This window comes from Grampus griseus (assembly GCF_964374135.1).
Source record: "Grampus griseus genome assembly, chromosome: 17".
Classification (NCBI taxonomy): Eukaryota; Metazoa; Chordata; class Mammalia; order Artiodactyla; family Delphinidae; genus Grampus; species Grampus griseus.
In genome coordinates this window covers 75,495,935-75,522,968 of record NC_139011.1, presented here as the reverse complement: position 1 = coordinate 75,522,968, position 27,034 = coordinate 75,495,935, and the positions used below count along the sequence as shown (strand labels likewise).

Here is a 27,034-nt window from a genome sequence, read left to right as displayed (position 1 = left end):
GATTGTGAGTTTTATAACGACCAGGACTACTTCTTTTTACCTTTGCATCCGGGGGTATAAAAGTGCTTGGGATATGACAGGAGTCTGAATAAATCTCAGATGAATTTAGAAGTCTCTAGTTCTGATCGCAAAGAAAGTTTACAGGGTTCTTCCTCCTCAACGTCAATTCACGCTTTGGGGGCGACGTACCACCCAGTCCTTGGCAAGGAAATGAGAGAATGTGACCGAGACTGGAAAAGGACGGTGGCACTTTTCAACAGATGAAAGAACCAGAGGACGTTTTCACTGTGGAGTTAAAAGAACACGAAAGTCCGTGCTGCCCTCCAGGGCAGCGCCCAGCAGCCTCCGGGTTTACGCAAAGGCTTCTTGGCGGGGAAATTCTGATCCAACTTCCTTTAAGGAAAAAAGCGGGACCGCACAGGTGGGCGGGCGCCGGAAGAAGCGCGCACGGGGGCCGGGGGAGGCGGGGACGCGCAGGGACCGCCCCGCCCCGCGGTTGCCAGGCAACCGGCCCCGGAAGTCGCGGGAGACGCTTCGGCGGCGGCGGCGGCGGCGGCGGCGGTGCCGGGAGCGAGTGAAAGATGGCGGAGGGCGGCGGCGGCGGCGAGGCGGGCGAGGAGGGGCCGAGGGCGGTGGGGCCGCGGCCCCCGAGCGCGCGGGACTTGCAGGTGCGGCGAACGGCGGGGCGGGGGCGCGGCGTCGGGGACAGCGCGGCCGGGGGCGTGTGGAACCGCCCTGGCCGCGGCCGAGCTTCCCCAGACCGGCTCGGGGACCGAACTGTGATTCCGGCGCCGCGGGTCCGCCCCAGGCGGCGCGCCGGGCAGCGGCGTCGGTGAAAACAAGTGTCCGAGCCCGGCTGTCAGTGGTGCCCCTGCCTCGTTTCCCCTCCACCCCACTTGCAGTTTAAGAAGCAGCTGCTCATGTCGAATGGCGTTTGGGGGGTTAGGGGTCAGTTGAGTGCTTCACCGGTTGATGCTCCGGTCAGACTCACTGCAGAAGAAAGCTCTGCTGTGGCCGTGGGGAAATCGAGTCACAGCGTGGGCTGGTTTGATCTTGTTTGTCCTGGATGCTGTTTGTGGCTCGATTACTTACGTGTAAAAGGGTTCCTTTTTATCAGATAGCTTTTCCCTTTTAAAGGGGTGAACTAAAAAGTATTTCATCCTACGGCTGCGCAGCCTAGTTGTAACAGATTACAGTCTAGAAAACATTGCACATAAGAAACAGAGAAATAAAACTGCGTAATGTTACAGGACATTGACATTAGTTAGCTAAACACCAGCGCACCAAATCTTGCACCGCCAGATGCGTCACACTACTCATTTTAGAGGTTGTTTTTTTTTAACTGTCTCTTTGTAAGATCATTGATAAAATTCAAAAAGTAAACATCTGTAGGGAGCTATAATTAAAAGTAAATGACATTCAATCCACAAGCCTTGGTAGAAAAGTTCTGTTACTTCATTGTTACACCTTCATTCTATTTCTTTGAACAAACATATAATGACCACCTGCCATGTAACATACTGCTAAGCTCGGGAATGCAGAGATAAATAGGACCTCAAATCCACAGTTGGTGCTGGGACACTGGGACACTGTAAATATACACATATATTTAACAGAACATTTTGAGATGGAGTATGAATTAGTGCCAAAATAAGTAGGGCATAAAATGACAAATTTGGAGAATGGAGAGATTGGTGTCAGGTTAGGAGGTGAACTCAGTGTAGAATAGTTCCAGTGTTCATAGTCAGTTCAGATGCAGTAAACAGAATCAAGGGGCAGGAAGGTCTCATCCACCTCGTATTTTCTGCTGAAGACCGGTATCACTAAGAGGCAGCACGGACTGTCAGGGAAAAAGTGGAGTTTCTGGTCAGAACAACTTCGGTTTGCATCTCGACCCTGACACTTAATAGTTATGTGAATATCGGAAAAATGTCTTAACCTCTCTGATCCTCAGTGTCTTTATCTGTAAACTAGAGGTGATGGTGGTGTCAAGGATGAAATAAAGAAATGTCTATAAAGTGTCTGTTCAATCCCATGTTATCCTGGATCAGACTTGCTTAGTAAATATTTGGTTCTTTTTCCCTTAAAGGAGAAAAATACTATAACTTTCACTGGTTAGTCCATGCTAATGCTATTAAACTTAAAACTATGTGACTTAATATCCTTTCTCTAATTTAAATCTATTTTGTCTTTTTATGTGAAAAATGAGAACAGCTTGGTTAATGATCACCTGATACTTGACAAATTTATACTTCATCCACTGGATTAAGATATGATAAATTGTTGGAGATATTGTGGTAGATGTCGCCAATTGTGAAAATTCCTTCCTTTCCACCATCAATTAGAAAATAGGGTTTTTGGGGGTTTTTTTAATTCCATCCCCTGTCTACTTCCCGGTAGGTAGTTTCAAGCAGATAACTGATTTTTTATGAATGTGGTTTGGAATATCAAATACACTAAGTATTCATAGTGTTTCCCTTAGAATTTAATAAGAATGTGAAGAATTTGTAAAGAAACCTGAAAACAACCAGGTGATGGCATGTGAAGAAATAGAGTATCAAAGATTTAAAAGAATTGGATAATGTTGTCTCCCCAGCTGGTTTCTTGGATATTGATTATTTGGGGATTATTTTATTGTTTAATCTAGCCATGTTTATTTGAAGACTTACCCACTTGGTTCAGTTTTCAGTAGATCCTCCTTAACTTTCCTGACAACTCGCTCTGAGAGTCTTTCACAGTATAATTGGAAATAGCAAAAGTACCACTGAGTACCTGTTTCTTAGCTGCCATGCGGCGTAGGGTTTGTCGGCATCTACGTTAGGAGAGATTTCCTCATTCACCTCAAGAGGAAAGATGGATCGTCATCTCCCAAAAGCCTCCCAGCAGCGTGAGCCTCTGACTCACAAATTCAGAAATCTCCCATGGATCTCAAACTGAGAGCAGATCTTAGGTCCTTTCCTCCTCCAAAATTGGGAACATGCAGTGGGAAAGTTTGGTATAGGATTGTTAGTGACAGTACTCACCCCCAAAACCTCAGTGTCCGTTAGTGTTTGTGAACATTTTCAGAGCCCTTTGTCTCTTCTCATGCCCCTCAGTCCATCCACACAACGGGGTTAACAGTTAAGGTATTTGATCGTATGCTTCTGTCCCAGGTTTCCTCCAGAATGGTATCAAAAGAAAAAGATTTCTGTTTTTATTTCTTTGTTTCCATAGAGGTTGGACTTGAGGAGAATTGGGGCTAATAACTTCAGTACTTCCTAGGGTTCAGAGTGGGCTTTGGGTGGGGCAGAGAGGGGAGTTCTATCAGTAAGAAAAGTGTACAGATGTCTGGCACTGTGTTGCACTTGTCACAAGTACCCTCGTCCTGTTGATGTCAGCGTCCCATATCGTTGGTTCTCAATTTTAACATACATCAGAGTCACCTGGAAGGCTTGTTTAAGCACGGACACCAGACCCCACCCCTGATTTTCTAAATCACTTGGTCTAGGTTGGGGTTTGAGCATCTGCAGTTTTCAAGGGTCCCCAGGTGATGCTGATGTTGCTTTTCTAGATTGAAACATCTGTGTTATACCTTCTGGCAGTTGTCCCTCTAAGACTGGGAATTCCAGTACGTTTAATCTTTTGCTATATATTTGATGTTCTCACCCACAATTTCAGGTTCTTTTCTCACATTCTTCTCATTTCAAATTCTAGAGAAAAGATTATCAGGACTTACCTACTTTATTCTCTCTGTGTAATTGAAATATCTTCATAATCTAGTTGTTTAGCTCATGGAAGTCTGTCCTGGTAATTCACAGTGCCATCTTTACTTCACAGAGCACACATTTTTATCTCTTTATTTGACTGAGATTTTGTTGTTGTTTTCTACTGGTTTTAACCAGTGCATCAGTTAATTTCCTCTTCTGATGTGGTGTCATTTGCTATGTCAAATAATATAGATTAACTTTATTTAAAATATTTGCTTATGAACTTATGGCATATGATGCTTCAGGTACATCATGGATCCTGGCATTAATTCCCTCTAAATATCATTCATTTTCCTCTAAGTCAATGATGTACTGGTGACAACTTGGCCCTTTCAGCTAGGTGGGCTCCCTGCTGTAATGTAATTTTCTCCATATTCCTATTTTGTTAATATATATTCCGCATTCCATGGAGTCAAAAGGCATTGTTTGCATTATTCATCTATTTGATAGAAGATTATTTGATTTACAGGGTTTATTCAAATCATCTTAAAGCAAAAAACAAGGTCCAAAACTATAGCAGATATAATCTCAGTTTTTAAATCTATAACATTATCTGTGTCTCTTTATGATTCATGTTGAGTTGTAGTCTACATAATTCAACAAGAATTTGTTGGGTGCCTGTCATGTGCTATGTTAAAAACAATTTGGGAAACCTAAATTATAGTGGGGGGGATGAAATAGTAAGAAAAGTACACAAGTGATGACAATGTAATGTTTAATATAAATGTGCTATGAGGATTTGGAAAAGAAATACCACTTTAGTTAAGAAAATTAGAAAAGGCTTCTTGAAGGATAGCTGAAATGGCCCTTTGACATACAGATAACATTTTCATTGATGGGAATAGGAATAGCATAAAAGTAATTCATAGAGCAATATTATCAGCTCATGAGGAAATCCATAAAGGAATACGGTTTTGAAGAAATTTCAGGGAGGTAAAAATTTCTGAAAACTTTGGGCCGAAGTAGTCAGAGTGTCTGTCTGTCTCTGCCTCTGTCTCTTCTCATTTGTTTTGTGGTGGGTTTTTTGTTTTGTTTTGTTTTCTCCTTTTGGAGAGGATAAGTAGGAAAAGACCATAGGAGATATATAGATAACACTGCAGGAAGAAAAGAAACCTTGGGGAAAATGAAACACTGACACAGTCATTGCTGAGCATTTTTTAATAATATCTTGTCGGAGCACTTGCCTTGTGCTTCACATACATTACGTAATACCTCTAAGGTATTGTTTTAATAGGCATTAAAAGATGAGGGAACTAAGGCTCAGAGAAGTTAAATAATTTGCCCAAGCTCACACAGTAAAAGCCTAAGTTAGGATTTTAATGAGTCCTTTTAGGCTACATAGCACTTTTATAATTAGGATTTCCTGCAAAATTGCCATGTTAGAAATATGAAAGTTGACATATGTGTATGGGGTGGAGGTAAAAAATTAGGTGGGAAAAATAAAGACTCATTTTTGTTTTCTTGTGTGCATATTTTTCTTTTCCTACTGAGGAAAGAATCCCTGGAGATAGTTTTTATATTTCTCATGTTTCAATAAGGAGCACTTCATCTGGGTTTTGGGGGGATTGGGGGATTTTTTTTGTCTTTTTTTTTTTAATTTTCCAAAGATTATGGTCATGCCAATTATAATTAAATAGCCACAAGGGGCATAAAGGAAAGTTTTTGAGTTGTCCAAGAAAGTCAGAAGTGGGAACAAAATAACTTATATGATAATGAAATATTTTGATAATTTCTTAAAATTCCAGTTTCAAAAACCATGCTTTGTTTATTTCATTTTGAAGATATCCAGCCATATATCTATAAAGCATAATTTGGTAATATTGCTTTCTAAAAGTTATATAAACTGTATATATCATTCATTGAAATGAAGCTCATTTTCCTAAACTTGATGAAATTTATATGTCTGGTAAACTTTTAAGTAGAATAATTTTGGAATTGTTTCATGTACTCAGATTTTGAAAACTTGAACAGCTAAGTGAAATATTTTTATGGGATCTGATGAGAGCAAACTGACATTAGTGTGAAACATCTTCAAGTATTTTTAAAAGAATTGTAGGTCCAACTTTGAAAATGATCTGTTACCAAATAGTTTTTGAAACTGTTGAATAGTTCATTGAAAGTAATTAAACAATTATTGTAACTTTAATTTATTCTATATGTGGCATTTTTGGTTCATTTTATAAATGAGAAATGCAGCAGTTTTATTTTGGAAGGGAGTCATCTTCTGAAATGGCAGCCTTCATTTTTAATTAGACATCTTTACTACTCAGTTACAAGTTAATTTTCTACTCATAACTTGTCATTGTGTAGAAGGGTTTATTTCTAGTGTTTTTATACTTTATGACAAATCTGTTATTCTGTAGTTGGCCTTGGCAGAATTATATGAAGATGAAGTGAAATGCAAAGCTTCCAAATCTGATAGACCTCACGCCACAGCCTTTAAAAGCCCACGAACAACACCTCAAAGGTAAGTTTTGTTTTGGTTTTTAAACTTGTATCCCTTTTTAGTTCACTAATCCCACATTATTTTACATGGTCCTGGGAATTTATTTTTAACTATAACTTCTTAAAATAAATGTTTTTTAGATACTATTTCTGAAACTTTAATAGTCAGAAAGCCAGAAGAAACTTACGGGAAAATTATCTTAAATACTTAATATTTTGATAGACATTACATAGCATAATATACTGAATAGTATTTTTCTTGGGCACCGTGGTTCTTTTTTGAGTCATTGGACTCATTGAGGATCTGATGAAAGTCATACCCCCTCTCCCCCAGAGCAAGACTTATGTACAATTTTGTCAGTCGTTTTTAAGGGTTTGTGTGTTTCTTAAAGCCCATCCATGGAGTCCTTCATTTAAGAATCTATAACTTCAGGAATCTGTCTTTCCTTCTGTTGGGTGATGACCCATCTAATAGTGATCTTCTAGATAGTATTTACTATTGTTAAAATCCCTGAACTATAAAAACAACCAACAGTGAAGTCTTAAGAGATGAGAACCAGGTATATTTTATTGTCATGAGTTTTCTTGTTTCCAGGAATGTTTTCCTCAATGTCCCTTTAGTACTGCAAATCTCATTACTGGGGAGAAACTTGAATTTTCCCATTATATCTCATTTTCAGAAAGTCTGTTCTTTTATCAAAAGTTGAAAAATTCACTGGAAGTTATTCTTTCTTTTTTGTTTGTCACTAGTCTACCTTCTTTCTTTCTGTAGGGGAGGTAAAATGACATCCCTTTCTGGACCTGGATGGAAAGAAAGAATAATATTTATAATTTTCACCCCACCTTTTTATTTTACAAATTTTAAAATCCATAGATAATCAAAGATAAAGACAATGAATATATGCCGTGTCTGCTCCGATATTCACCAGTTGTTAACATGTTGTATACAGCAGTACATTGGTGCACACGCTGTCTTTTGCTCAACCATCTGGAAGTAAATTACAGCCATCATAGCATTTCATCCCGAGAGGCTTCAGCCTGCACCCCCTAAGAAGAAGCCCACACTCCTTTATAACCTTGATAACATATCACACCTTAGAAAATGAGCACTAGTTGCGTAAGTCATTTAATCCGTAGTCTATGGTCAGGTACTCTTAGAGCCTTTTGGGTTTAGGATCCAGCCAAGGGCCATGCATTCCACTCATGATGCCTGTTTGGTATCTGAATCCAGAGCACTTTTCCCAACCTTTCTGTTGTCTGCATTTAGCTCATCTATATAATCTAAAGCTTATTACGTGGACTTTGAAGAGCCGGGGCCAGATGTCTTTTAAAATGTGCCACATTCAGGGTCATTGTTTCCTCACGATTAGATTCTTGTTAAACGTATTTGTTAAGAACACTAGTTAGTGATGTTTTCTGCTATGTATTATATCACATCAGGAGCCATATGGTTTCAGGTTTTCCCACTATTGGTGCTATGTTCACTTGGTTAAGGTGCTGACCACCACCCCACTCCATCGGAAGATACAGTTTTTCCTTTATAATCTGCAGGTTGGTATCTTGGCACTGTTTGAATATCCTTCCTTTTCATTTAATTCTTATTTAATATGTATGTTTGTGTATGTGTGTATGCCTATACACACATACATAGACATATATGTATATAATATTTTGTATTTTAACTGCTTCCTTAATCTATACACTCTCTGAAATTTTGAAAGAGCTCAAAATATTAATGTACCAAAGTTTTACTCATTAACTATTTGGCCACTGTTCCCCAGTTTGAACAGATTTTGAATGACTTAATTTGTTGGTATAACAAATCAAAATATTTGACTTCTTAAAATAAGATTAGTGTATTAATATTTTCCTTGCTCTTCGAATATAATCCTTGAGATATTTCAATGAGTGGTTTTTTCTCTTTTATTTTATGCTATCTGAAACAGTGTTGCCATTAACAGTTATAATTTGATAATGCAATTTTTAAGGACTTTGCGCCTCAGATTTGACTTCTAGAATTATTTACATATCCAAAAAGAGGCGCTGCCTTAAATATATTGGTTGATGCTTATACTATGTTTAATCTGCTTAAAATACAATGTGAAGCAGATTAGTGGCAATGTTTTCTTCTTGCGAAGCGTGATATTTTCGAACGCTAAGTATGCAGCTCCCTTGACTTCACATTCAGCATTGACATCTGCCGGGTTTCATTGCGTGTCTACCGCTCTGTCTGGTACAGAAAACAGTCTTAATTAATGGTCCACCTTCTTGGACAACATTAGATATCAAAACATTCATCTGTTCATTGTCATTTTAAGTCACTGTGTACATAATGTGAAACTTAAGTACTCTAGACGTAGTGTGACCTATTTTTAATTTACAAGAGGAGGGGCAGGATCTACAGAAAAACTCACAGAAGTTAGCCTGACAGCTGCTTTTACATATTCATCCACAGAAGCTTCTCTGTCACAAATAGAACTTTAAAAATGTGAGTCTTCTTGTCCAAAAATGTAAGAACTTAAAAAAAAATGTCCCCTACAAGTCATGAGACACTAGTATGGTTTTGAGAATTCAGTAAGTCTATCAGATGTCTAGCACAGTGTCGGTACCTAGCTGGGGCTTAAAAGGTTATTAGGATGTGGGTAGGCACAGAAGACAAGGAACAAAATAGGCCCAGAAGAAAAAATAATAAAAAGGCCAAGAGCGAGCCAGAAAGGAGCAGCAGAACTTGAGTAGCCTCGTGGCAGGTGAGGCTGGGTGGGCGGGGTGCTGCCGTGTGTGCTTCGTGCACGTGGAGCCCCAGCCTTCGCCCAGAGCCCCTCTCCGGGAAGGGCCGCGAGCTTGGTTTAAGGCTTTGTATTACTGTCTTGAAATTCTCAATGCACTTTGAGCAAGGAGACTCCTACCTTCATTTTGCCGCCGGCCCACACATTATGCATCCAGTCCTGCATGCAGCCACATCACGGCCAGCCTTGACAGCCAAGGAGAGCTGCTCTTGTGCGCAAGGCCACAAAAAAAAGCCAGTGTATGTTTTTCACTGTAGCTTTTACCATAAAAACTATAGTAGAGCGGTAGAGCTTTGATTCTAGACATAGACACACCTCAGTTTTCTATCTTTTTTTCTCTCTGTTCTGATAAGGTTTTGCCTGTGGACAAGTGTTTTTAATTCCCTAAGCTTCAGTTTTCTTATTTGGAAAGTGGGGATAATGCCATTGTTATGAGGATTAAATGAGCAGTTGATAAATGTTGGTTATTATTATTATACTTCTGGTAAAGTAGGTCTGGCAGTACCGTATAAGATAAATAGCAATGGGAAGAACAAACTAAGGAGACAAATCAAGAAGAAGACAGCTGCAGTAATCCAGAGAATGTGGGCATGAAATTTGAGGTTAGGATGGTGTCAGTGGAATGGAGCAGAAAGGGGTGAAACTGGTGTGGGATACTTTCAAGGAATTGATTGTAGAAACGTGATGACGTGGAATATAGAGAGTAAGTGAACGGGAAAGAGGGAAGACTGAAAGCTTCTTAATCTGGTATCCAGGGAAAATGTGATCATTAATGGGAAGAGATGAACTGGATTCAAGTAGGTGCTTTTCAGTTCAGCACCAGGCCGTAAGTAAGAAGGTCTAAAGACATACATTTGAGAGTCCTCTGTATAGAGAAGGTTGCTATCTATGGGAGTGGACAGACGTTGATGATCAGATGAATTTAAATAGAGAAGGAGAGTCAAGTATATAGGCATACTTATGAAAGAGGAGAAGGATGGATTGTGGAAAACAATAAAACTTCTAGAAGAAAATAGACCCTGAGGTAGGCAAAGATTTCTTATACCGGTAATAAAAAATCAGTGACCATAAAGAAGTTAGTAAATCTTTTCCTACGTCAGGTTTTGCCTGTAAGGTCTTTCTCACCAAGGCTGAGAAAAAGGAACTCTATCGTTGTACTTTGCCAGATCAGGGACAGGAGACAGGAGGGAAGGGGCTCCAACAGGAGGAGCTGCAGCAGGAAGCTTTGCTTCCCCTCCCCTCCCCTCCCCTCCCCTCCCCTCCCCTCCCCTCCCCTTCCTTTCTCAGTGCTGCCATTTAAGGCATCTGCTATCAAGCGCCTTCTAACGCTGACCCCTGTCGTAAGAGTCAGCCATGGCAGTGTTCGGCCTTGCTTGTCTGTACTGGGCCCTCTGAGTATCCGCTGGGCAGGAAGGCTTCCAGACGCTCCTGCTCTGGGTGAACTTAGTCCTCAGTGTACTTGACCAGAGCGCTAGCAGCTGGATCCATCCCACCCCACCCTCAGTAGTTGTGAGCTGGCCTGTTAGTGGGGTTCTGCTGGTGTCCGTTGTTCTCCGTGTAGATCTTTCTTCCACTTACAGTGAATTGAGAGCTGAGCTGCCCTTCCCTTTCCTGTTTAGTTTTGCATATACTAATTTTGGGAAAGTCTTGAAGGTGACTTCTGTTCCTAGTCTCCAGTGCTGATATAATTTTCCCCCTTTGTTTTGTGAGTCAGTTCAGTGCAAATTAGGAACTGAATTGGAGGGTATCGGTAGTCAAGGATATGAGCTTTGATTGTCACCTTATTCTGGAAGTCTCCATGTTGATATTTCATTGGTTATATTTTCTGATATTCTTGATTGTAAAAAATCTTGAAAGATAAAATAGGTTACTAGTTTATGTGAAGGAAATGTTTATATTTCCTAGGACCATTATGAAATAGAAAAGAATAGAGAAATGATTCACTACATAGTTAACACTGAGAAAATTGTTTGTGGTCTAAGTTATTTACCTTTAACACAGGGAGGTTATAATTTTTCAATCAGAACTCTCTGAGGAGTAAACTCTATGTGTAGCCCTATGGTCTAGATTTAGATATTTACAGCATCTAAATATAGAAGTCTCTTCACTGACCAGGTCCTACTGAATGTGGATTCCTCGGGGGGAGAGGCTTAGCTTCTGGTTGTCAGCTGTCAAAGAGATCCATGTGATAGATGAGCAGTTACAGAGGGTAAGTGAGGAAGAAACAAACTAGTCAGTTCTCAGGTGGGATGCTGAATTTGCTACCAAATCTCTGCAAACTGTTGATACTACTTAATTCCTTAATCCCGTTTTTAAAATTAAATATTTCCACAAAGGCCTTAGAAATGGCTCTCTTTAAATAAAAGTCATTTCCTAAGACTGTGTAGCTTTTTGCCTTAAAGTAGTTTATGTTTGTATTCTGTCTTTATTCATGAACTGTAATGTTTAAAGGTTCTATTCAAGTGAACATGAATGCAGTGGATTACATATAGTTCGACCTTCAACTGGGAAAATTGTGAATGAACTTTTCAAAGAGGCAAGGGAACATGGGGCTGTCCCTCTGAATGAAGCCACAAGAGCTTCGAGTGATGACAAATCTAAGGTAAGGGCTGAATTTTTTAAACTAAATATGCTATTGGGACTTCCCTGGTGGTCCAGTGGTTGACTCCAAGCTTCCACTGCAGGCGGCATGGTCAGGGAACTAAGTTCCCACATGCCGCCCAGCGTGGCCAAGGAATAAAATAAATAAATAAAATATAAAATATAAAAGCAATATAACATTAAAGTTTAAAAAAAAACTAAATTTGCTGTTTATATATTTGATCTCCTAAAGATTTTTATATTAGTTGCAAACGTTGTTTTTCTAACTGTATATTTGTTTCAAATATTTGTTTTATTTTTCTAAGTCTATATAATCTTTCTACTAATGGTCGAAAGTTGAGGCAGTTTCTTAACATTTCTATAAAACTTCTCTGTTTACCTTTTTATCTTGAAATAATTATAGAGTCACAGTAATTTGCCAAAGAATGAAGAGAGGTCTTATGCACCTTTCACCCAGTTTCCCCCAGCGGTTGTTACATAATTATAGTTCAGTCCCAAAGGTAGGAATTTAACCTCGGTGCAGGGTTTGTGTGTAGGTCTGTGTCATTTTATCACAGGTGTAGGTTTGTGTAGTGACCTCCTCGAGCTGGATGCTCTCCATCATCACGACAGTCTCCTCTTGGTGGCCCCCTTTAGAGTCACTGCCACCGACCCCGCCCTCAATAGACCTCCGGCCACCACTAATCTGTTCTCCATCTCTGTAATTTTGTAATATCGAGAATGTTATACAAATAGAATCGTACAGTATGTGACCTTTTAGGAGTAGCTTTTTTCCCACTCTGCTTAAGCCCTTGAGATCCATCAGTTATTGAGTGTATCAGTAGATTCTTCTTTCTTATTCCTGAGTAGCGCTCATGGCGTGGATGTACCACCGTTTGTTAACTCTTCACTTATTGAGGGAAATTTTAGGTGTTTCTAGTTTTTGGCCATTAGAAATATAGCTACTGGGACTTCCCTGGTGGCGCATTGGTTAGGAGTCCGTGCTCCCAATGCAGGGGGCCCGGGTTCAATCCCTGGCTAGGAACTAGATCCCACATGCATGCCACAACTAAGAGATCGCATACCTCAACTAAGGAGCTGGCACGCCGCAACTAAGGAGCCCACCTGCCATAACTAAGACCCGGCACAACTAACGAAATGGATAGAAAGAGAGAGAGAGAGAAAAGGAAGGAAGGAAGGAAGGAAGGCAGACATATAGCTGCTGTGAGCACTCTTGTTTTGTATGTAAATTAGTTTTTATTTCTTTGGGATAAATGCCTAGAAGTGCAGCTGCCTGGTCGAAGGGTACGTATATGTTTATACATATACATACTGCCAAACCGTTTTCCACCGTGTAGGAGGGATCTGGTTTCTCCACATCCTTGCCAGCATTTGGTAATATCACTGTTTATAATTTTAGCCATTTTGATAGGTGTGTAGTGATAACTCACTGTGGTTTTGATTTGCATTTTCTTAATGGCTAATCATGTTCATTTGCATTTTCCTAATGGCTAGTGATATTGAACATCTTTTCATGTGTTTATTTGCCATTATCTTTATTATCCTCTTCAGTAAACGGACTTTTGCCCATTTTCTAGTTGGATTGTTTGTTTTGTTACTGTTGACTTTTGAGAGTTCTGTATATATTTTAATAGGTATGAGTCCTTGGTCAGATATATGGTCTGCAGATAGTTTCTCCTGGACTGTAGCTTGTCTTTTCATCCTCTTACCAGGATTTGTTACGGAGCAAAAGTTTTCAATTTGATAAAAGTCCAGTTTATCCTTTTTTTTTTCTTTTATGTATTTGGTATCTTGTCCAAGAACTCTTCATCTAACTATAGGTCCGGAAGATTTTCTTTCATGTTATCTAGAACATTTTTTATCGTTTTTCTTTTTACATTTAAACTTACGATTCATTTTGAGTTAACTTTCTATAAGGTTTACATCGAGGTTCATTATTCTCCTTATGGAGGTCCAGTTGCTTCACCATTGTGTGTTGAAAGGCTCTCCTTTCTCGATTGAGTTGTTTTTGTGCCTTAAATTCCTATAAAACTTTTATACAGCTTTTATAACTATGTCAGCTGGCAGAGTACTGGTATATCAAAGAAGACTTCAAGTATATTTTTGTGTATAATTGTCATATATTCTTATAATCATCATTTCCCAACCTGAGTTCCCTCATCAAAATCATTTGGGAGGTTTTCTAAACCACCATGTGGCCCCAGGGATTATGACTCAGTAGGTGTCCAGTGTGCCTAGGGGGCCTGTCTGGTAATTGTGAGGGTCATCCACTGCTCAGAACCGCTTTTGTTAAATGAAACTTAAATTTTAGTTTTCATTTCGTTCTTTACCCACAGTTTGAAATTCTCTTTCAGTTAAGTCTCAGGTAATTTTGGTTCTTGCAAGTTCTCCAATTCTGTAAGAAAAATATAGGATTGATATAATTTAGTCTGTAGAGAGGAAAGCAATGTGATGATTAATAGCTCATTTATGATATGAATGGTGATTAAAAGAAACAGCAGTTTTACCTCATAAGCTATATTACCTGAAAAATAGAAGACGTTGTAATTAGTATAACAAAACAAAAAGTACAGTCTAGTTGATTTGTCACAGTTGAATCAAAGCAGCTTGTAAGTATGGAGCTTTTCTTCAGGGTAATTTATACTCATTTATAAAATTCTTCCTTTCTCTATGAAACTCTTATTTACTTTGTGAAATATGATTCAAGAATTATAATTATTATAAGACATCATAAAATATTAAAGGTGGGTTTTTAAAGTCTGTTTCTACTTGAAAACATTATTTCAGCGTATAAATGCATTTCTTAGTTTAAGATTGGCCTAAGTTATTTCAGCTTCTGAGTCACTAATGTTTTTGTGGGAAGAAACATAATTTCTTACTAGAGTATACCTCTCTGTAATATAAGACCTTTATTTTAATATAAAAATTTCCTGCAAAGTATAAACCAGTTTGGCTATTATAATTGATACAGTTTTAAAATATATTATCACACATTGTCATACCACTTTGCTTGATAAGCCTCAGTGGATTTTCAGCTCATTTGCTATGTGTGTGTTTTAGTCTTTTACAGGTGGAGGATACAGATTGGGTAATTCCTTTTGTAAGCGGTCTGAATACATCTATGGAGAAAATCAGTTGCAAGATGTACGTACAGAAAGAAAATGAAAAATTGTAGATTTTTGCCTCTAGTTACTACTGTTTGTTATAAAATTAAAAATTAATAATATAATCTTTTTGTGCTGTTATTTTTTGAAGCATTAAAAGGACTTACAATTATGTGTAAGTTTTCATACTTAAATTTTGTATTTTATATCTCAGTTGTGCCTTGCACTTAGAGATACATAACTATTTGTTGAAAGAATGTATGACTCACTGTCAAAATGAGCTTACATATATGTTATAATAATTATTATAAATGACATACCATCATGATGTAGAATTAGCTGAGTTATAAACATAGAAATGCCTAAAGTCATTCTTTGTTTTTGCCTTTTGAAATTTCGGAGTTGTGTTTCATTTTAAACATGTATAGTTTAGCCTTGGAGGGTCTCTGGAGGTTCTGTCTGCCCCCCTGGCATAAATAGTTAAGCTCTGTAGCAGGAAAGAAGACGGGTAGACCAGCAATCCCACTACTGGGCATATACCCTGAGAAAACCATAATTCAAAAAGAGTCGTGTACCACAATGTTCATTGCAGCTCTATTAACAATAGCCAGGACATGGAAGCAACCTAAGTGTCCATCGACAGATGAATGGATAAAGAAGATGTGGCACATATATACAATGGAATATTACTCAGCCATAAAAAGGAACAAAATTGAGTTATTTGTAGTGAGGTGGATGGACCTAGAGTCTGTCATACAGAGTGAAGTAAGTCAGAAAGAGAAAAACAAATACCATATGCTAACACATATACATGGAATCTAAAACAAAACCAAAAAAAAGGTTCTGAAGAACCTAGGGTCGTCAGGGCAGGAATAAAGACGCAGATGTAGAGAATGGACTTGAGGACATGGGGAGGGGAAAGGGTAAGCTGGGACGACGTGAGAGAGTGGCATGGACATATATACACTACCAAACGTAAAATAGATAGCTAGTGGGAAGCAGCCACATATGTATATGTATAGCTGATTCACTTTGTTACAAAGCAGAAACTAATACACCATTGTAAAGCAATTATACTCCAATAAAGATGTTAAAAAAGAAAGAAGACAGAGATGATGGAGAAGGGTGGGTGTGGCGTGGCAGCTGGATGCTCTCAGGACTTTGGTCTTCTCAGTGAACCGGAAATAATTGTACTTCAAGGCCAGGGTCCAGCGATAGGACCTTTGCTATTTCAGCCATTGTCAGTTCATTAAGCTAAATATAGATCTCACACGTGGCTTCGTTTATACCTTTATTTCAGCTGAATAAAGAATGGTACAGGGCTTCCCTGGTGGCGCAATGGTTGAGAGTCTGCCTGCCGATGCAGGGGACACAGGTTCATGCCCCAGTCCAGGAAGATCCCACATGCCGCAGAGCAGCTGGGCCCATGAGCCATGGCCGCTGAGCCTGCGCGTCCAAAGCCTGTGCTCCGCAACGGGAGAGGCCACAACAGTGAGAGGCCCGCGTACAGCAAAAAAAAAAAAAAGAATAGTACAAATAACTCTATATTTTAAATAAAGTAAATCATAAATATCACATTTGAAAGTTAAAATTGTTTAATGCAGACGCGTTCTTGTATTTCTTTTTTCCTACGCTCAAAAGGTTCAGATTTTGCTTAAACTGTGGAGCAATGGTTTCAGCTTAGACGATGGAGAATTGAGACCTTACAGTGACCCAACAAATGCTCAGTTTCTGGAGTCCGTTAAGAGAGGGTAAGCTGTGTTACTTGGGTTCTATTTGTTACTGAGGGTGGAACTTCTTTTTCTTTTAAACAGAATGCCATTCAGTAGTGCTCTACTGGTTTTAAGAGTGAGATACTGGAATATATTCTGTAAGTGGTTGCTGGGGGGAAGGATATTTTTAAGTATATAAAGGACATGTTGCTATCTGTATGTCAGTGGTTCTTAACTTGCTGGGGGGGAGCAGTGGTCATTGGTCCCTTTTAAAATCCAGTGAAGCTATGGTCCCAATTCTGAGCAGAGGTATTGTAATAAATTAGTGAATTGATTAGCAGGTAGCTGCTCATCCACTAAGCTACTGTCCTGCTCACTACTGACAAGGGTGATTCATTGCATGTATGCCTGAATTTCAGCAACTTATGTTAGAAAGCTTTTAAAGTGGCATTACTGCTGGCAGAAGATTTCAAAAGGTTAGTTTGAAGTTATACTTTGTGAAAGTAAACCAGATTCACAGGGCTCCGACCCATCTAAAGAACATCATAACTCACCAGGCCTTCTGGCTAGAGGACGAGGAATCAAGTGATTTTGCTACGATTATAAAAGCTTTTCTGCATTGTGCCTTCACTAGCTGACAGTGTGATCATCGCTAAGTAGAAATACAACTGAAGAAAGGTGTCAGGCTGGCCATGAACTGGGAGATGTAAGTAGCAGTGAAGGGGCTGGAGCAGGAGGTTACACTCCATCCAGGAATTGAAGGTGGGGCTTTTCCAAGTGAGGAAATCTGTCCAAGGAGAGTGGCTGAAGTGGAGTGGAGATGGGAACTCATCGGAGTTGAGGTGGGCAAGGAACTCGAAAGGAAAGGCATTTTAGAACTAAGTAGCATGGATTTTGTATTTGAATTCTACAAAAGTAATGTCAGAATACCAAAGAAAAGCAAGAAATGCTGTAAGCGGGAGGGAGGTCATTGAGAAAGGTGGGAAGCTGACCCGGGAAGCAGTGTATGCTGGTGGCAAATAGAAGGGTAAGAGTTGAAGTCAGTGCTGTGGACTTGGAAACCTGCAGAGTCACTGGGCAGAGCTTGGGAGCCACTGGGGGGGGGAAGTGCTCATCTGCTGAGTAAAGGTCAACATGACTGCTGAAATGACGCTTACTTCCAGATGGAAGAAGAAAAGAACATGATGATGAATGTGCTATAATATAGATCAAAACTAATTTATTATTAAATGAAAATACTCGACGGATGTTGTAGGCTAGTGGTCAGTCATGGTATACTAAGAGAATTTTTTCATTTGAGCTACACCATATCCTCAAGTACAAATTATGATCAAGAACGATTTTAGAAACGACTCCTTGAAAAAAATGATCGTCAGATAGTGGTTGTCAGCTGTATAATCATTGTTCCTTCTTTATAACAAATATTTTGTAATACTATCTTCACTATCCTCAAAGAAGAATTTATAGGTGACATAATCAATCTGTGCATATTATTTCTAAAAACATTCACATAATTTATCTTAAATATGGTGAAGAAGTAAAGGAAGGTAATTTATCATAAAACTAAACATATTTCAACATCTAATGCCTAGGTATGATTACACCAGAAGACATAACAAAGTAGACGGATAGACTGACCTAGACTGCACCTGTGTGCAGTCTAGCACTTTTCATGTAGATGCGACACACAAAAAACAGAATAATGAGGTGTGTGACTTTGGCATCTTAATTACTATAAGTGGCATTGCAGTCAGGCACTTGGTACAGTTCCAAACAAGACAAAGTACAATGTCCCTTCTGTTTATATGGCAGATGAGTTCCTGAAAAGTTCAAAGCATATTTATACAATACCATAAAAAAAAAAAATTTTTTTTTTGCTTATATGTAAGATAGAGCCTAAGCCTTAGGTTTTAGGCTCAGGCGTTATAAACAGCCTTGTCATCCATGTGACCCCCTGGTGGGACCCTCAGTGGTTCTGTGGAACCCCCGACAAGTCTTCATGGTGTAAGTTGAGACCCTGAGACAGAGCATCTCCTGCCCTGATGCTGACCCTAAGGGAGGGCAGCATGCGTGAATCACATGACAATCAAAATCACCCCTGTCAAATTTCCACACTTCCTCCAGGGTGTTTAGAAATGAATATTCACATTAACTGTTATGTCCTCATCGGGATTTTCTAATGCCGACTTAGGTGTAAATTGCTTCCCTACAGTTTGGCCTTCTGTCAGAAGCACTCCAGCCTCCCTGTGACGACAAAATCCCTATGTTGAGAATCACTAAGGAATAATATGAGGCACCTTTAAGGAAGAAAGATCTACGAGAAGTAGTCAATCATCATGGAAATTTTTAAATTATAAATTAAGCAAAAATTGCTGTTTTCAAGTTCACAGCTTAACTATCACAATCGCAACAGTGTAGACTCCTTTTTCAAAAAGTTCACTGAAACCTTTTTCCTTTTTTTTAATTTTTATTTTATTTTTATATAATTTTTAGAGGTTACCTTCCATTCACAGTTACTCCAAAATATTGGCTATATTCCCTGGGTTGTACAATACATCCCTGTAGCCTGTCTTACATCTAATAGTTTGTACGTCCCACTCCCCTAGCTCAATATTCCCCCCAACCCCACTGGTAACTACTAGTTTGTTCTCTATATCTGTGAGTCTGCTGCTTTTTTTGTTGTTATATTCACTAGATGGTTGTATTTTTTTAGATTACACATGTAAGTGACATCATACAGTATTTGTCTTTCTCTGACTTATTTGATTTAGCACAATGCCCTCTAAGTCCATGCGTATTGCTGCAAATGGCAAAATTTTATCCTTTTTTATGGCTAAGTAGTATTCCATTGTATATATGTACCACATCTTCTTTATCCATTCTTCTGTTGATGGACACTTAGGTTGCTTCCATATCTTGGCAATTGTAAATAATGCTGCTATGAACCTTGGGGTGGATGCATCTTTTGGAATTAGTGCTTTTGTGTTTTTTTGGATATACACTCAAGAGCGGAATTGCTGGGTCATTTGGTAGTTCTATTTTTAGTTTTTTGAGAAACCTCCATACTGTTTTCCACAGTGGCGGCACCAATTTACATTCCCACCAACAGTGCACAAGAGTTCTCTTTTCTTCACATCCTCGCCAACATTGGTTAATTTGTGTTCCTTTTGATTAATGCCATTCTGACAGGTGTGAGGTGGTATCTCACTGTGGTTTTTCTTTTTTTAAGAGAGATTCCCCTGGAGCTTCAGCGGCTGGTTCACAGAGGCCACGTGAATCTGGATATGGAGGATCATCACGATGAAGAATACATAAAACCTAGACTGAGGTTCAAGGCTTTCAGTGGAGAAGGACAAAAACTTGGGAGGTAAAGCCCTAAAATGAGGAAAATGCTTGTCTTTGTTCAACATGAATTTGCTTTGAGATCAAGAAAAGCAAAGTAACCTGGGAAGTAAAAACTAAACTATAAACCGTGAAGACCTTGCTGATGGAATTAGATGTGCCAATCTGGTGATAATATTAATAGATGATACTTAGATAGCAGTTACCACATTCCTGGCCCTCAGAGCACGTTTTTCCCCCCTTTTTTTTTTTGTTTTTGCGGTACGCGGGCCTCTCACCATTGCGGCCTCTCCCGTTGTGGAGCACAGGCTCCGGACGCGCAGGCTCAGCGGCCATGGCTCACAGGCCCAGCCGCGCTGCGGCATGTGGGATCTTCCTGGACCGGGGCACAAACCCGTGTCCCCTGCATCGGCAGGCGGACTCTCAACCACTGCGCCACCAGGGAAGCCCTCCTCAGAGCACTTTTACAGCCATTACCTCATTTCATCTTTACAGCAGCTCCTTGGCGTACACCCTGTTATCACTCCATTTGCAGATGCAGCAGTTTGCCCAGGGTGACTGAGCGAGAAGTGGTTAGTGTGTGAGCTTCAAACTGGGCACTCTGGCCCCCAAGTCTGTGCTTTTTACCACTGTGCCATCCTGCCTCTTTCTGATTACGATTACGTGGGTTCACAGGGGGAATTGTTGATTAGATAAAACAGTAGGTATCTTAGATCACAGCTGTAAGCATCCCTGTCTGCCGTAGGTAATTGTTAAGCTCTTGAAGCCAAAGCAGTGGGCTTAAGTTGGTTATTTTCGATATATCTTAAGGAGCCAAACTCTTTCTTCAAGTTATGGGAACACATAGAGAACTCCTCTTATTGCAGGAAGAGGGAATTGCCTCAGACATTTCCAAAGAACCCTAGGACTTTGCCAAGCACAACTTAGAAACCAGTGTGCGTGGTGTAATGTACGAGTGGACACCTTTATAATAGCCACGGCTTGCCTCTTCATAAAGCTTGTTACATGTGCTGGTAAACATGACCCTCCATTTGTCCACAGGTTACTGCAGGTGGCATGCTGAATTGCGGCCTTGGCCATGTTTCCAACATACCCTTTTGTGCACCCTTTGTTCCTTTTCATGTGATTCCTTCCCTTCTGAGTTCTTTTCAGTTGCCTTGTGCACACCGGTTCTCTCTTCCCCTCTCATTTCTCAACATAGGAAAGAATTCAGTATCAGCTCTCTGCACCTGTCTTTCATTTCTCAAGTCTCCCTTTCTGCATCCTTTTCTCCCATTAGAGGCTTATTTCTGAGATATGTAGAGAATACAGGAACATGTGTTGACCTTGCTCTTTTAAGGACAGGTCTACTTGGAAATTCTCCCTCATCTCTCTTTACTTTCAACAGTCAGGCTTCTCCTGAATTGTCCTATTTCTTCCTGCCTTTTTTTTTATAACTACAACCCCCAGATAGTTTTTTAATATTTTCTAGCACTTCTCATTTTTTACTTAATATTTATTGAGATTATGATTTTTAATTAAAACACAGGTTAAATGCCCAGTCATCTCTTTGTTTCATATGCTTTCTTTTTCTATTATTTAAGTGTATGACCAAGAATTAAAGTTAGAATGCATATCTTTGTTAGTAGAAGTACAGTTGACCCTTGAACAACACGGGGGTTTGGAGTGCCAACCCTCCAAGCAGTCGAAACTCCTCTTATAATTGGCTCTCTGTATCCACGACTCCCCATCCTCGGATCGTGTAGTACTCTATATTATAGATCCTGTAATAGTGTTTGCTGTTGAAAATCCATGCGTAAGTGGACCTGCCCAGTTCAAACCCGTGTTTTTCAAGGGTCAGTTGTAGAGTAAACTTAGAACTGAAATTGAAGAAGGTTGCCTAAAGGGAAGATAGCTAAGAAGCCCCAGTGATTATAATTGGCAGTTTGAACTCACGAAAATAATGATTTATTATCTGATTGATCATAGTATCTTACAAAGGCCAGCCTTTTTACTTATAAGGGAAATAACTAGAGAAAATGACAATAAAAAAGGAGAAAATGATGAAGGAAGAATGGCAAAGATAAGTGGTGATAATGCTGTGTTAATCATTAGCCATATTGGTCAGGGTTTTTGATTATGGAAAACAGAATCCATTTGCTAGATTAAATAGTAAGGGTTTTCTTACAGAGCCTTGAATAATTTATAGAATTTCTGGAAGAGATAGCAAACCAAGCTTTCCTTAGACAGGAGAAACAAACAGAACTTTCTAGAGAAAACACCTCCTGTGCCCCATCAGTTGCTCAGAGCCTGTGGAGCTGGGGCCCAGAGCTAGAACACCCCATCATGACTGCACTGGGAGAGTCAGATGCCTCCAGGACCTTGGGGACCAGAAGAGCTGCATCATCTCCACGCCATGGTCTTAACTTTCACCGTACAAGTATGTATTTATTTGCTTGATGGAAGGGTGGAATCCTACAAAATCCTAGCTGCAAGGGAGTCTGAGAAATGTAGTCTTTAGAGTTTCCAGCTTCTGACGCACAGAAAATTTACACGGAAGATGAGCGTGGTGGTGTGAGCCTGTGTGATGTACATGGGTCCAGATGCAGAATAGTTGGCTATGTATGTTCTAAGAAGGTGAAGGATTGCACAGAGCGTTAGAGGGCTTCACGTTAAGAAACATATTAAAACATAAAAGTTCTAACAGTCAGCCTTTTTCTATTCAGAAAGTAACTTTCTAAAATGGCTTGTTTCTCAAGAGCTCCAGACAACTATTTACTGAACAGAGAAGTAATTAAAAAGAAGCAAACAAAACAGAATGAGAAATGATTCCATTGTCTTCCATAGTTGGCAGTCTAATTGCAAAGAAAACTTTACATAGGTGTAAATTGACTTATTTGTAGACCACAATAAAACGGTGTAAACCTAAATGCGATAGAAATATTACCCAGTACCTTCACGTAATATTATAGGAGCAAGCAAACCGTAGGTGTAAAACTACAAATTTTTGATAGTAGAGCAATACATTTATTTACTGAAAGTGAGCTGGTGAGCCAGGTAGAGCTAGAAAACCTCAGCAGCGTTTCTGACGGCAGGGCCGGCGCTTCTGACACACGCTCACGGTAGGCTTCTGAGCTGGCGTGTGTGATGATACGGACCGTGAAGTGAAGTGAAGTGAGTCTGTCTCTGCTTCAGCACAGTCACTGCCTGTCTGGCACGCTGTGCATCCACAAGCTGCCGTTTGCCCCGAGTCCGGACACTGCGCCTGAGGTGTGCCTGCGCCTTGGTCCCCGGGCCCTGGAGGGCCCTCTTCTCTAAGGTCTCACAGCCCCTCCTTCCTGCCTCTGCTTCATTCTCTGAGCAGCGGTTCTGCAGCCCCTTGCCTGACTGCACAGCCACTGGATCTGTCTGTCCTGTGCAGTCGGTGCTTCTGGGGACGCCCGCGCACCCGTGCTGGGCAGGCGGGCTGCCCCTCTCCTGCCCCCGGACGGCTGAGCCCGGACGTGCCCGGCTTTCCCACAGCGCCCGTTCTACCCCTGCCCCTCACTCGCAGCAGCTCTGCTGGCAAAACAGAGCCTGACAAGAATTAGCTTTCTTAATACATTCCTCTTAGCCTCTGAGTTTATTACATCCATCCCCACCACCCTCTTTTAAGTCTGAAGAAGATGGGTCTGAGGGAATCACTCCCCTTACAAGCTACATCCTTTCCTCCAGTTTGCCTAGAAAGCTTGTTTTATCAATTAACTTTCTTCTTTTCCTTTTTAAAAAATTTTTCTTTTTAATATTAATTCTTGAAACATACATACAGTATATTAAAAATGTCACTATGGCTTGAATGATGAGGAGAAAGTTTGAAATAACACACAGCCATGACTTTGAGAGCTAAATGTTAAAGTTAATATGACTTCTTGTTTTCATTATTCCAAATTTTTTTTATTTCAAATTCATTGAAAGAAATAAAATTATATTTTAAAAAATGGAGTGATCTCACAAACTGAGGAGAGCCAGGGACAAAAAGAACAGGTTGAGTACTTTTTCCTGAGAGGCAGATCTAACAGCTATAGAATGGTCTTTCTTCCTTCCTAGCTTTTGTCAACACACTAACCAGCTTGTTCACTGCCTGTCTCTCTGACTCTGAGGGTATCTTTCAATCTCTGTGACTCAGTTTTCCTTTCCTATAAAATGATGTGGTTGGCCTTAATTATCTCGAAAGGCCATTCCAGCCCTTGAGCACAAAGAGGTTAAGTGACTTGCCCAGAGTCACACGTCTAATAAGTGGCAGAGTCAATCCCAGAGTCGGGCCCCTGCATCCGTGCTGTTGCCCACTAAGCAACAGTGCCTCCCTCACTCCAGGATCTAAATGAAATAGCAAATGCTGCAGAGGCTGTGCTGGTGGTGGTGATGACAGTGTGTAGACCTGGTTATAAAGATGCAAAGGGAGAGGGAAGAGGCCCATTATGCTCACTGACTCCCGTCCCCTCTTTGGGTTTCGTCCCCCTCCCTGTGTAAGGGACACTGGACTGTTGCAGAGTAACCCACCTTGGCGGTGCAGCTGTTTCAGTCCTCAATTCCAAACTTGAAAGGAAATTCCTTAATATTACATTCTGAAATTAGTTCTAAAATACGTGTCAGGAAGTAGCTAAGGAAAGGCAAAGTGTTAGCAGTAAGTACCAGTTAATTTTACCACTTTGCCAGACATGCTGAGAACGTTTTTGGGTGGGAGTTGGAGTCATGATGAGCTAGGTTTACACTAGACTAAAGCACAGATGCTCATAGGACTTTTTACTGATAAATATATATTTATTTTGTTTTTTTCAAAAGACAGTCATTTATAGGGAGCCATCAAAGTCCCAGTATTTGAGAGAATCAGCATCAAGGCCATCAAAGAATCCCGCAGGATGACTGAAAGAGGATTAAGATTTGATGTCTATGAAGAATTTCTAAATTTCTTTTAATTTGTTTTAATTGCTTAATCAAAAGAGCACTCTATTTTTGAGATTCGCTTTCGGCTTACAATGATGGGTCATCCTGCTAGCGTTAGAAGGCACTATGGTCCCTAGTAACCAAGGTCCAGTGGTAAGAGATTGTATCACACAAGGTTCATTATAAATTCATCGCCATATATTAAATTTCATTTCTCACTCACACTTAGGAACTACTCTCTTGTAAAGCAGTAACTACTTAAAGCAGATTTTTAAAGTAATATCAACTAAGTTTAAGTTGATAGCTTAGTGCTGATGATATGTACAAATATAGCTGATACCTCTTGAAACACTATTCCAAGCACTATATGAAGGACTTACTATAACAGACCTACATGACATATTATTATTCCCCCCCCATTTTATAAATGATAGAACTGGGATTCAGAGAGATTAATTTAGGTACTGGAGTTCACACAATTGACAAAGCTGGGATCTGAAACCAAGTCTGTCTGTGCTCATGGTCAGTCTTGGATGTTAACTCCAGGTTGCTCCTCAGGTTTCTGACTGAAGACCATTGTGCTGAACAGTCTCATGAAATTTCAAAGGCATTGGGGAGGAAGGAATACAGAGTTAGGCTTTCAGAAGAGGCTGGATAACTAAATCAGCATCGTAGGCCCCAGGTAATTTTGATGTCATGAAAGAAGGTAGAAGAACAGGAGACCCCAAGGAAGCCGTGGCCCCACTGGGGCAGAAGCCCCGGCGGGATGACTGGAGGCCAGGCGCGGTCCAAGTGGTGGTTCTGCTGTCTTCAGGGCGTTGTGCATCTTATGTGTTCAGATTCACATTCTGATTCTTCAGTTCTTCTTTCTTAGCCTCACACCTGAAATAGTCAGTACGCCTTCCTCCCCAGAAGAAGAGGAGAAGTCACTACTTAATGCAGTTGTTCTTATTGATGACTCCGTGCCCACGACCAAAATTCAGATCAGGTTAGCAGACGGGAGCCGTTTGATACAAAGATTCAATAGCACACACAGGTAAGCTTGGGGCGACTTATCTTTGTAAAACTGGATGCAGCTTGAGTAATGAAGAACACGAAATTCTTTACATTTACTTTTGAAGTAAGTTTTTGACAGAAAACAAAAATTTTAAGAGAGTAATAGCTGTGTATAAGAAGTGAAGCACTTAGTACTTAAACATCCTCTGTAAACTGTCCAAATACGGGTGCAAATGCAGATACCACTCAAAAATAAAGAGAATTGTTAAAAGCTATAGATTTGCACCATTGCTAAAACCATGAGAAGTTGAATCAGATTTGCTTTGCTTTAGTAAAACCTGATTTGGACTTTACTCCTTTAAAAATTTATGATAACCCTGATTAGGATTAACTTTCTACATAGCACATTCTTTGTAACATAAATTTATAGTGTAAATAAAGTTTAATTGTACTCTTACCAAGTACTTCAAATAAACAGTTTTAAATGCCATTTTAACATTAATTGTACATTTGTTGTGCTAATAACACATTTGTTCATTGTATCCCACTAAGAGATACATTTATGATCGTAGTTGAGCTACTGTATATATGTAAGAGTACTTACACTTTTCATAGTTATAGACTCACACTGACACAGGCTCATCTGAGGTACCTTTTTCTGGGTCATGTGCTGCTAAGATATTTTATACTCTGAAAAAATAGGCCCTGTAGTGTGATGACATTGTTGACATTTCTCTGATGCGTAACTCACCTAAGGATTGTGTCTGTTTACAGTGAGAGTAAATGTCAGGTGCGCTCCAAAGTTAACGCTCACATTTTACCGTAAAGCCAAGGTAAATCCATCCATTGAAATTAAATTAGAGAAGGTTACAACACATTTAAGTGAGGATAAGAATTGTGTGATTTTTTTTTATTATCTAGTTTTAGCTAAAAGCTTAACTGACAATAAAACTTTTGTATCACAAATTATTTTTATCTTATTTCTTCAGGATCCTGGATGTTCGGGACTTTATTGTACAGTCCCGTCCTGAATTTGCAGCTCTTGACTTTATTCTCGTGACTTCATTTCCAAACAAAGAGCTAACAGATGAAAGCCTGACACTACAAGAAGCAGATATTCTTAACACTGTGATACTCCAGCAACTAAAATGATGTTGCTCCTACCCATGCAGTAGCATGTAGGAACGGTAATGTGCCATGTTAGTGAGGAAAACACTTAGAGCGTAAAAAGTTATTTTTATTATTTATACAGATAAATTTTGGTTTTATTCTTACTCTGTCTTCCAGCTTTAGTCTAGACACATTTGGAGTAGGAATAGATCTTGAGAAGTCTGTCTGAGGTTTTAGCTGCGAGGGCTGGCTTCTGTTGATAGCTTTTAAATATTCAGGCAAACCAATTT

The 27,034-nt window shown here is 39.8% G+C and overlaps 1 protein-coding gene across 1 annotated transcript; it reads left to right on the top strand.

Moving 5' to 3' along the window:
- Window positions 1-570: 570 nt before the first annotated feature.
- Window positions 571-26,786, top strand: UBXN2B (UBX domain protein 2B; the record flags this gene model as incomplete). The annotated part of the gene is made up of 8 exons (XM_082675113.1): window positions 571-668; window positions 6,110-6,213; window positions 11,429-11,579; window positions 14,639-14,722; window positions 16,324-16,433; window positions 19,624-19,761; window positions 25,513-25,674; window positions 26,624-26,786. Exons 1-8 carry the CDS (start codon window positions 582-584, stop codon window positions 26,784-26,786), a joined length of 999 nt encoding a protein of 332 aa, XP_082531239.1. The 5' UTR covers window positions 571-581.
- Window positions 26,787-27,034: the final 248 nt, after the last annotated feature.